The sequence below is a fragment of the Dermacentor silvarum genome, chromosome 1, assembly GCF_013339745.2.
Source record: "Dermacentor silvarum isolate Dsil-2018 chromosome 1, BIME_Dsil_1.4, whole genome shotgun sequence".
In the NCBI taxonomy this organism is placed as follows: domain Eukaryota; kingdom Metazoa; phylum Arthropoda; class Arachnida; order Ixodida; family Ixodidae; genus Dermacentor; species Dermacentor silvarum.
In genome coordinates this window covers 18,275,583-18,287,620 of record NC_051154.1, presented here as the reverse complement: position 1 = coordinate 18,287,620, position 12,038 = coordinate 18,275,583, and the positions used below count along the sequence as shown (strand labels likewise).

Below are 12,038 nucleotides of genomic sequence, written 5' to 3'. Positions count from 1 at the left end.
CTTACGGCCACTCTACGACTTCAATTGTAAAAATCCGAACCCGTAAAAAAACGTAGTTTACTTAAAAATTATACTGTAATTCTCAGCCTAACAAAACTCTGTAGACAAACTTCATGATCATTCAAATAGTCAATTTAAAAAAAAATTGTTTTAGTCGTTAGGTACACTACTTAGACCAGACTTAGACTATAGTACAAATCTGGTACAAATCGATCCAATCCAATCTAGTCATCAACGTTGCCATTGGTTGCCTTTTGCACAGTGGCTAGAACTGTACCTTTTGCATCCTCTTTAGCTTTAGCTTGGCTACTCTGCAAGTAGCTTTGGTGTAGTGGCGGTAGCATCGGTTCAAAGCAGTAGATAACCACTGATGTGAAATTTGCACTTGTGTTCACAGATTTTCTTCATCGCAAAGCAGTGATCTGTAAACCGGAGTGCAGCGACACAGACCATGGTTAAATCTGCACACGCGAAATGTGAACTTGGTCAGCAACTCGGTTGAGGAGCACATAGTCACTTTATTTCGTGTTGCTCTTTCCAATGAAAAGATGTCATCACTAAAGCGCTCCTTCTCAGAGAAGCGCATTGACGATTCCGCGGTTAATCCTGTAATTAAAAAGATATCATCGAGAATTCTGCCTGGTGCCTTAACACCTGCGAATAAAGATGCTGTTGACTGGTAAGTTCCCGGCATGCTTAAATATATTCTTTTGCTCGGGTTTATACTAAGCGGTATATTGCTCGGGCTTCAAAACGAGGACATGAGGACATTGCGCCAATTTGAACCAGGTCGATTTTGTATCTGCGTTTAAAAGAGGTGCCCTAATTAACCATCCTTGTACAGATCCTGCCGCCCCCCCCCCCCCCCCCCCCCGCACTTCCCTCCACGGTTTGGTCATTCATTTTAATTTATTCTTTGATTTAATTAACCATGCTTATACAGGTCATGCAGCGTCCCCCCACACTTCCTCTCCACTGTTCGATCATTCATTTTAATTATTCTTTGATTTAATGAATGGTGTGCATAATTAATTTTGTTGGTTAATCCTCTTTCAGGGGCTTTCAGTCACTGCTGGCGTATGGTTGTCACAAGCACGTAGTTGTTATCGACACAAGGTATACACAGGTAAATTTGAAAAGTACCACGACTAGTCAATTATTTTCTTGCAAGAGCACCGCAGCATACTGAACAGCCTTCGTTTCTTGCTTTTAAATACTTACAGGTCTTCCAGACTCTTACGGGGCACAAGCACAATGTCACCAAGGTATGGCTGAATGAAATATGAGCATTCAGTTCGGTTCACTGAAAGACTCGGAAGTGATTAACAGTGGTCAAACCAGCTGTGTGTCACTTGAGCCAACAAGGATATCTCTTGTTGGACCACTGTTGAGCATGAGTGCTGACACACCAGTTATTAGATATTTTTGAAATCTTGATTCAGTGATCAGTGCACTGATAATACTCTGCTCTGCTCTGGTCGGCTCAGTAGAAGCAAAAAATCTTTGTAATTTTGTACACAACATTTGAGCTTTCTTAAGCCAAGCGGTTTTCATGCTATAAAAGTGTGGTTTTAACTGTGTGTAAATAGTTTGTTAAGCTCAGGTGCTTCACTGCTTTGGAAAGACGTGTATGAAATCTTGTTGCTCCATCGCTCAGTATGTGGGCATTGTGAGCACATTTATTGAACATTAACTAGAAAAATATTTCTGTGGTACTGTTTTAGTCAAAATACAGACCTTCAGGTTGTCAATGTTGATGCGTACACCCGTGAGCAAAAGCTTACAGAACAGGGATTCCCAGTAAAACTGATTTTCTTCGTTGCCTATGCATGTAACTTGAAATTGACAACTGCAGTCTCAACTTGGCATTGCGAACTTCTCTGTGTGCACTTGTCAATTTCAGTTTGTGCGTCTCAGTTTTTTGTTTATAAACCTGTGGTCCGTATACTTTTGCTCACCGGTGTACCTCCGGGAGACATTGTGGCATCTCTGGTAGCCAAAGGTGTGTTGCTTCGGAGCCTAAAACTCTGATGATCCAGGTCAACAGTTATTGTGACTGCTGACATGAAAAATAGAAATGAGAGGTGAAATAAATTAGCAGCGCAAAAAGCATTGCAATATGCTTATGCTCTGCAAGTAATTATTTAGTACACGTCTATAAATACGATACTTAAAATCAGCACAGGAGATGACAACAACACGAAAAGAGGGACCAGCACATGTGTATGGGCACATTGGTGCTTGTTCTTTGAGCCTGAGCATGTGTGCAGGTCTTTTGCTCCAAAGTAAAAAAAAAAAAAAATGCATTACTTAAGTTATTTGTCGTGCCATTCCAAAATTGTAAAAAATCCCATCGCTTTCACTTGTATTAATTCCACCTGCACGAAGTCATGTGCCCACTGGGTTTATAAGTTTCCAGAGTCAGCTTCATTATCTCAAGGATGCAGGTTATGCGTGCTTGTGCAGTCCTTCGTGTCTTATAATCTGCTCAGAAATATCAAATCCTGTCCTTCAAATGACACTTGCGGAAACACCAAGCAAAATGTTAGCAAAGTAACTGTCCTGCCATCATTTTTAAAAAAATTGTGAAAGATTTTGATGTGGACATTTTTTTTCTCTCGGATAACCAAAAAGTGTTGGCCACAATAGGCATCCCCCGGACCATATTACACATAATATGGTCCGGATAACCAAAACCAAAAAGATAATCAAAATCCGGATAACCAAAAAGTGGCTTGTGCCACAATAGGCATCCCCCGGACCATATTACACAGTTCCGGCGACGTCACTAGCGCATGTGTAGTGGTTGTAGTTGTCAAAATGCAGCTGTTGCCAGTTCTTGGCATGGTGCATTTTTGCAGTGCTTGGTGTGGGTGTAGATCATGAAGGCACTTTTTTTTTTATTAGTTATAGTCTGTATCGGAGAACATCAGGTTGAGCTATGCAGGTGTGTGGTAAACTTCTTGATAAGAGAAATCACACTACCAACTATTTTGTTCATGAAGTGGACCACATTGTTTTCTGTGGTGAACCTTGGATTGAAGAACAGTAATATCAGCTTCTTTTTAAATGCACCACACTTGTTGTACTGTTATAGGGTGTACGACGAAAAATAGTGACATTGTTGGCTCATCTTTTCTAGGGAAACGCCACTTAGTTGTGTGTGGTCTACTGCACCCAATAAGCTGCTCATCTTGCTTTCAAAAATGTGCACGTGCATTGTGTCTAGAGTGGCAGTCACAGTGATAAGGCATCAACAGAATTTCGAGGCCCATGACATTGTGGTTGCTCTAACTTTTGTACAGGTGAAAATGAATGAGATGTAATGATCAGTGTGTACATACACCTTATTCATTGTGTGACAAAAAGCCATTTCAGCATAGGCTGAAAGGTATGACTATGCATGCACTACTGGCACATTCTTACCCTGGCCAGAACAGTATACGCTTACCACAGGGAATGCATGAAAGGTAACCCACTCAAATTATCATATTTGATTGCAGATGTCCTGTGTCTTAAGAAAAACAGTGACCTTTCTTGTTTTCTTTATTGTTATACTTACCCTTACGGCATTAACTCTGTGCTGTCATGATGCACATTAACGCTCCAAATTGGGTGTTCTGAAGTTGGAAACAGCAAAGAAAGGCAACAAACACATTAGAGGCATCAGGCACGGCGAAGTTACTGTGCAACTGATTATGGTAGTAATGTACAATTTGTGCATTTATATGATGATGGCTGATTGTTATATACGTTATCATGTATATCATTTGGGGTAATTGAGGTAAGAAGTTCTTCAGGCTACCTTTCAGACATAAAAAACTTGAGTAACGCTACAAGGTAAATGGTGTAAGTGTTTGATTTTAACAGTTTCGACCAATGGACTACCCTTATCAGGATTTAAGAGAAACTGTATAGTTGGCAGACATGGGCACCCTCACGAGGGCCTTCCTCACCCTCACCTGCCCTCAAGTGGTGACGAGAGGGTAAGGGGAGGATTGCCTTCTTGGAGATTGGTGAGGTGAAGGAGGGTGGATGTTGTGATGTGGAGGGCGAGAGAGGGTGCCGTGACGATGTGATGTTAAATGAGGAAAAGGCGATTGAAATTGTTGAAGTACAGAAAAGTCACTCAGATCATATGCGTGGTGGGCTTAAAGTCTAAAGTTTTTAAGTGCGCTGGCAGGAAGTCTCTCTAGCGCAGATTTACGTCGAAGCCAACTTTTAACTGATAAAAGTCATAAATGGCTATTGATGTTAGCTGTAGCTAAACCTATTAAAGCTGTAGCCACTGAAAGTGGCAACGAGCGCGGGAGAGTGACGGTGACTTTTTGGTGTCATTTGAGATTTTTTTGTTCACTCGTCACCACCGGTCAGCGCACTCCTTTATCCGAAGTGAACATCCTGGAATTTACCTTTTCTTGCTCTAATTAAATGTTTGAGGATTTTCGGGCAATTGAGTTTGAGGATTTTCGGGCACTGATAGCATTTGTTGACATGTGAACTAAAGGAAACATCAAGATGATGATAAAACATGTCGGTAATAAATGTCGAACCTAAACACAAAAAAGAAAACATAACTAAATTCACAGCGGAAATGGCAATATTATACTGGATATATCACACGAGTGCATAAAAAAAGATCAAGCATGAGAATACGCAGCTCTGTGGGGCAACTGCGATTTCCCCTTCACGAATGCGCACCTCCACTTTTCCCCACGTCTTTCACAGAGCACCAGAAGCGAAAGTCGCCACTGCTGTGTTGTCCCGACTACCAGCCCCCCCCCCCCCCCCCTTCCTCTGCTTGGCGTTAAGCAGGCTTGAAAGGGAAGTGAGGGAAGGATCCCTGCAAAGCACGAAGCATCTGGGCACTTGCGAGTATAGTGCATGCCCAGTAAGCATTCTCTTTCTCTCTTGCGGCCAAGGTCAAACAAGACATGCTGTGGGCTGCGTTGTTGCGAGAAGCGAGCAAGCTCGACACTGTCAGAGTTTCATTCCAAATGCCGGTCATTCCAAATGCTCAGTGTCCAGCGCAACCTTCGAGAAGAACGACGTGAGGCGGACTTTCAGCATTGCTCTCGGGAATCGTAGTTCGATTTAATGTCGCTGATTTAGCTGTCGCACGTACACGTGGTGCCATGATTAACGGAAACTGCAAATAGCAGGGAGCATGACGCCGAGCAGCTAGCCTCGGCAAGCCAGAGTTATTGGGCTTTTTCAACCGCTCAGGTACGCGGTAGGTTTTAGTGGTGCCCTCGTCGCTTGCGCTCTATTCCATGTGCTCAGCAGATACAAATTATTGCTTTCGCATCATGTGGTGAGGGCCTATTTTCCATAAGACGTTTCTAAAATATTTTTATGACAATGTTTTAGGATGATCACGTGACGCTCCCTCTTAGATCTTTTCTATCCTCTGTGTTTGATGCTCGTGTTCAGCGCAATTGACAGCAAATATGGTTTTCAATAGTGTCACTGCTGGAATTGCACATCTGCACCTATGGTACATATATAGTGTCATATATGAAACTACGGTTGATTTCGTGGACCAAACAGGACTTAGGAAATTCTCAGCGCCTAGCATTATGTCCAACACCTCATAAAGCATTACAGCGAGCTGGACCTCCTGTGGTTCTATGGTAAATCGTGGATAAGTGGCATTACGTTTAGTCACGCTTCTTTGCACACAATTCCAGCAGGGAAAACCTATGTTTACGAGGCAAGCTTTCATTTAGTACAGTGCTAGAAAGAAAGGACTGTGATCTATCCCAAACTGCCGAAAATGCACATTTGCCACAGAAACAAATGCGTGTGTGCACGGCACATTTGCCACAGAAACAAATGCGTGTGTGCACGACACACACAAACAATAAGAATTTGCATATTCTTTAAAAATCACCTTTGCTCATTTTATCTTTAGGCGAAATAAATCCAGCACTGCCAAGATCGAGCATCATACTTATTTGGTTCTTACAAGACATCGTGATGAACAATAAATAAGAAAATTGCTTGTATATTAATGGCTCTCATGCGTACTCTTTTCTAAATTATTGGCATTTGTAATCCCTCTGCATTCCCTGTAAGCCTGGTATGAAGGTATTTTGCCATTGATATGTTCGCTTCAAGAGAAAGTCTGAGTTCGTGAGATCTGTGGGCCAAGAAGACCTTTCTGGGTCTGATTGAGCGAGTCTTAGTGAACCCGGCTGAGTAGAAGTTTGCTTAGTTCGAGTGCGAGTCATCCTGGCTGAGTATAATCCTGGTGAGTCTGAGTCTGAATGAGCCCAGCTGAGCATAGATCTGGTGAGTTTGAATCCGAGTGAGCCTGGCTGAGTATAGTGCTGATGAGTCTGAGTCCGGGTGATCCTGGCTGTGTAGAATTTCAGTGAGTGAGCCTGAGTGAGCTCTAAGCAAAAAATATCATTTGTGAGTGAGTCTGAGTGAGCTCCATTTGTTCTGTCGATCTATGGTGAAGCGCTTAAAAGCAAAGCAGTGTGGCACGCTGTGACAATAGGAGTGGGACTAGACAATCAGTGTTGTAAACTAACCTTTTGGGTCGAGCAAATGGTTTATTTGAAATTGTAGAAAACGGAAGATAAGAGAAGGATGGTAGCCTTTTTCGGGTGAGGGAGGGCAGGTAAAGCTTTTTGTGCTGACGGTAAAGGAGGACGGATAATTTTTTTATAGGTGAGGAAGGCCAGTCAAATTTTCAACATGAGGGTGAAGGAGGGAGACAAAAAATGTGTGCATTTGGCCACCTCTGACAGTTGAGCATCAGGTAGTGTCAAGTCTATGCAATGCAAATCTTTCATCCTAAACCCAGTTATTTAAAGCAAGTATCTCTTTGGTACTAAAAATGTACATTTCCTGTGGTAAAATGCTTTCTTTTGGAAAGCAGTAACATTTTTGTGGTTGTGAGATCTCAGGATGAGGCATTTTTATGAAATCACCACATGCCGACTTCAAGGAACTGAGTTTGCAGCAAAACACTGCATTGTTATACCAGTAAAACGAGAATGGTCCCCTTTATTGAAACTGCCTCATTTGTCAATAATTCGTAGGTGCTATCACTTCCAAAAATTGCAATACCAGAAAACTCAATTGCTGCAATTTTGATACAATCACTGCTCCAATGCAGAGTGATCCATCTGGCTGAAAGTTTTTTGCCAACCAGCAGCCACTCCACAAGCACAGAAGATGGGCGAGGCGCATGCAGAGACATCACACTGTTTGCAAATAGGGAGGAGGAAGACAGGCAGCAAGACAAGAACCATTTTCACTGTAAAAGATAGGAATGTTTTTTGTGCCTTCTGGCATTTTTGTCATTTACCTGGTACCCTCTCTTGTGCGAAAGTTTACATTGAGCAGACTGGCAGCTGCATGACTAAATGCCTGTGTCAGCATAACAGTACAACATTAAACCGAACACCTACCTCACACCTGTTAGCACATTGCCCTGCATCTGGTTGCAAGCCTTCCTTTAATCAAACAAAACTTATCACCAGGCACAAGGATCAAAACCGTGTGAACTTATTGAAGCTCATCATATAAAAAGGCAACAAGGTAATTGCGTATCTGAACTGTAAATCTCTTTACTTGATTGTGAGACTCTCACTGATTTACCCGGCTCAGTGGCTATGGTGTGGTGCTGCTGCTGAGCATGGGGATTGTTTCCCGGCTGCAATGGCTCCACTTTGCTGTGGGCAATAACTTTCATGTATTGGGCTTTGAGTGCATGCTGAAGAACCCTAGGTGGTCAAAATTAATATGGAGCCCTTGACTGAGATGTCCCCCGCATAATTCGCTATGCAGTTTGGGGATATTAAACACCATAATTCTTGCTGATTTATTCTGTGTGTCTTAATGGTGTAGGTGTGCAGTTGGTTCTTTCCTTTATTTCTGTTGGTTCTTATAAAACTTCCAGTTGTTAGACAGAATTGTATCTTGTGTCCCTCTTTTCGTGTTGTCAGTTTCTATGCTGTTTTTAAGTATGCATCTTTTCCAAATAGCCCAGTCCTCCACCCTACTGGGTTAGTAAATACATAGTTGTTTTGCTGCTGCTTACTGCAGCACTGTGGTATACTGTAAAATTCAGAACTAGTGCCCCCTCTCTCCTCATGTTTTGAGCAACTTCCACTCATATTTTTCTTTGAATCATGTTTTCTGAACACTTTTGGTGAGCTCTCGAGACATACAAATTTCCTTTGTTTTACCATGCTCATTGCTTCTGCTAGAGCAGTGAAAATATTCCAGCAGAAGTCATCTCAGGATGACTGTCAACGTTAATGGGATTAGAATTTAAGCAATGTAGTGACACATCGAATTGCCATCTTCAAACGTCTCGTGTGAGGCAAGTAATGAAGCTGGGCTCTTCTATTGCGCAGGACACGCTGCACCGTCTAGTGATGCCGCTGTGAAGTCCATGCATGGTGTATGCCTGAATATTCAGACTAGATTGCCTGAATATACATGACGTGGGTTCGGTTCCGACAAGCACCAGATAAATTTTTAAAAACTTTTTTGGGGGGTAATCATGTGCCTGTGGCGCATTTCCAGTGACCAAAGTTGCCATCAAAGAGGTTCATTGAAGAACAGCTCATACCCAGTGACCCATATGACAGCTGATTTGAAAATGTTCCGTCGGCACAGCAGCCCAATGCTATACCCATTATAGTACCATGGACTACCCAGAGACCCAAGTCGAGTAAAAGAGGTTAAATACTGGCAAACAGAGAGACAGGCAAACATACCCCAAACTGGATAAAGTTCCCAAAGAATGCCATTTGCATGAAAACAAGGTTTGCTTCATTTGTCTATTTCATTCTGCCATGGCCTGTGTCACCATGCTGCTGTTGTCGTCATGCCACCTTTGTTGCTCATCATGTTGTCTTCGTGTCCTTGTTATTGTGTTGCCATCTTTGCAAACAGTTAGAGGAGTTTGCATAGGATTGCTCGAGTTTGACACAAATTTTGGGGGAGCTGATAGGTGTTGGGGGTTACCTGTTGTTGCAGTAAACAAGTTCAGAACCATGGGAATTGCTAGAGTACACTGATTCTTTGCCTCTCTGGGACAGTACAGCATGAAAAAAGTAACTTGTTTACAAGGCAGTCAGTGTTCCACACCTTTCTACAGTTTAAAGCAATTTGGAAGGTGTGTTGAATGAATTATATTGAGAAACTAGTTAAAAAAAAGCACTATTGGTGATCATGAAAGGGATGTCTGTAGATTTTGATAACGCAGGTCTGAAAGAGTTCACATTGTATAATTGCACCATTGCACGTTGCCCACTGATAAACTTAATTGAAGGTACACTAAAGAGGAATATTAAGTTAAGCTGTATTAGTAAGTTAAGCTTCTGAAATAGCAAAACAGCCACTCTTGTCATGACAGGGGGCATCATAGACCAGAAAGGATGCAACAAACGACAGGCGGCAGCGTGTCACTGCATCAGATCGTCTTGGCATTGTGGATTTTGACAGCATTTGCATGGGTCAAGTTCAGTATGTTTTATTAACCCCTTTCATGGCCTTGGACAAACTGGGTTTGTCCACGTGTTCCTGCTAAAAATGGTCAAGGACGACCTATGCTCGTCAATGGTACCTTTAATTTTCTAGCAATGCGTTAGACACGTTGCATTTATCTCAGTGCTTTTTAGAGATGGCAGCACACGATCTGTAGGGAAGCATAAGCAGGAGAGTAAGTTTATTCTGGCAGAAGAATAAAACCAGTTGGAAAATGGGGTTTTTAAAAATGGTGCTACCAGCAACTCAAGCTTTTTTGGCTTCCTCACGAAAAATAAAAGCTGAATTCAGCATTGAACCGGGTGATTTCAAAGATTAAGTGTACTGCTGTTTGAGTGAAGAATACGCCGAGATTTTTGGTGCACTCAGTTCAGTCTTCTGAAAATAGCACTTCCAGTGACATTGACAATGCAAGGCAGTCGTGTGAACTCGACATAAACATAGCCTGTATTCCCACCTCGCTTTCAGTTTCTGGTGCCTCTAGTTAAGACGTTTGATGCAGAGGGCACAGGTGACCCATTCGAGTATTTCAAACTGTACTCTGCAGGTGAGCATAGAATTGTATGTTCTCTTTTCATACCTATTGCACGGTATATGGTATAGTGCTGTTAAGCTTCAGTTTTGCAATAATGTTTGATATTTTGAATAAATAAACACTTAAATCATTGTCTGCAGTGTTTTACATTAAAAAAATTCCACAATAAAAATATTTTGGCCATTTTTGATTAGAATTCGGGATGATAGCGTCGCACAGAAGGGGTGAAAGAAGGATTACATTGCATTCTGAGAGAAACAAAGACTCAATCTGGCAAGTGTTGAGTGCTTATTTCTCCAGCAAACCAGCCAACATACAGGAAAATACTTTGAAACCTGTGACATGATGCTGACATACCAGCAGCGAGGTTTTGGGGCAGATTCAAACAAACGTTTGGCTTCCATTTTTTTTTTTTTTTAAGTAACCATAAGCTCTTTTCGCCAAGTCAGGGACAATAGAGTTTTGAAAGAGCGCTTAACTAGTCTAAACTGATTTAGTGTTGGTCTTTAGTGCCCCTTTACTTACTTTTATTTTCTTTATTTTATTATAACCAGAGTTTACTGTACATTTACAGTACACTCTGGTTATGATAAAATAATTTCATTTGAAATATTGCTTTTTTTTTTAAGTTGTGGTTGATGATAAGAATGCATGGATCTTAGACTGGGTTATTCAAAGTAGAGTTGTGTTGGGGCCGCCTTAAAATGAAGTGTGGAGCCGGAAATCCGCACAGGATTGCGCGGTGCAGGATTGACGGTAACCCTTTGCTTTTCCTCAAGTTAATTTGGAAAGGTAGAAAGTGCTACGAAGGCCACTCCCCCATGTGGCAACAGCTCCTCTGTACTGACTGCATCATGTAATCATAAGCAATAGACAAGGCAGCATCTCACAGGCATCAACAGCGTATTGCCACTGGCTATGTTGCTACTACCTAGTACAGCTTTGTTTCAATATATGTTTTACAAGCTCCCGGGCTGTTGATACTTTGGTTGATACCCTCCTAATTTTGTTGACTGCGCCATAATTCAGTGCAATTGTGTTTTGTTTACAAAGCAAGCTGCAGTTTTTTATATATTTATAAATCATCATCATCAGCCTATTTTTATGTCCACTGCAGGATGAAGGCCTCTCCCTGCGATCTCCAATTGCCCTGTCTTGCGCTAGCCGATTCCAACTTGCGCCTGCAAATTTCATAACTCCATCACCCCACCTAGTTTTCTGCCATTCTCGACTGCGCTTCCCTTCTCTTGGTACCCATTCTATAACTCTAATGGTCCACCAGTTATCCATCCTACTCATTACATCGCCTGCCCAGCTCCATTTTTTTCTCTTAATGTCCATTAGAATATCGGCTATCCCAGTTTGTTCTCTGATCCACACCGCTCTCTTCCTGTCCCTTAACGTTAGGCCTAACATTTTCCATTCCATCGCTCTTTGTGCCGTCCTTAACTTATTCTTGGGCTTCTTCGTTAATCTCCAAGTTAAACTTCAACCCAATTTTATTGTTCTGTAAATTTGCTTCTCATGATCAGGGTCCATTGTGAGTAATTCACCTAGATAAACAAACTCCTTTACAGACTCTAGTGGCTGACTGGCTATCCTGAAAACACCTGTGTACTTAGATTTAGGTGCACAATAAAGAACCCCAGGTGGTCCAAATTATTCCGGAGTCCCCCACTATGGCATGCCTCATAATCAGATCGTGGTTTTGGCACTTAAAAACCCATAAAATAATCATTATTTTTTGCTTGCCAGGCTAATGAACATTATCTTTGTCTTCTGCATAATAATCTTGAACCCCACTCTTACACTTTCTCGGTTAAGGTCCTTAACCATTTGTTGCCATTCGTCCCCATCATTACTGAACAGGACAGCGTCATCTGCAAACCGAAGGTTGCTGGATATTCGCCGTTGATCCTTACTCCTAAGGCTTGCCAGTCTAAGAGCTTGAATACTTGTTCTAAGCAAGCAGTGAATAGCATTGGAGAGA

General features: G+C 42.0%; 1 protein-coding gene across 2 annotated transcripts in view; it reads left to right on the top strand.

Annotated features, from left to right (window-relative positions):
* The first annotated feature begins 253 nt into the window (after positions 1-253).
* Positions 254-12,038, top strand: part of LOC119457494 (WD repeat-containing protein 11) — a 187,838-nt gene continuing 176,053 nt past the window's right edge. The window contains exons 1-3 of one of the 2 annotated variants that reach the window (XM_049665115.1): positions 254-679; positions 1,057-1,126; positions 1,224-1,265. In XM_049665115.1, the coding sequence (XP_049521072.1) occupies positions 549-679; positions 1,057-1,126; positions 1,224-1,265 (243 nt within the window). In that variant the 5' untranslated portion in view covers positions 254-548. The remainder of the gene's footprint in view (positions 680-1,056; positions 1,127-1,223; positions 1,266-12,038) is intronic. The other variant, XM_037719083.2, reaches the window with a different exon arrangement.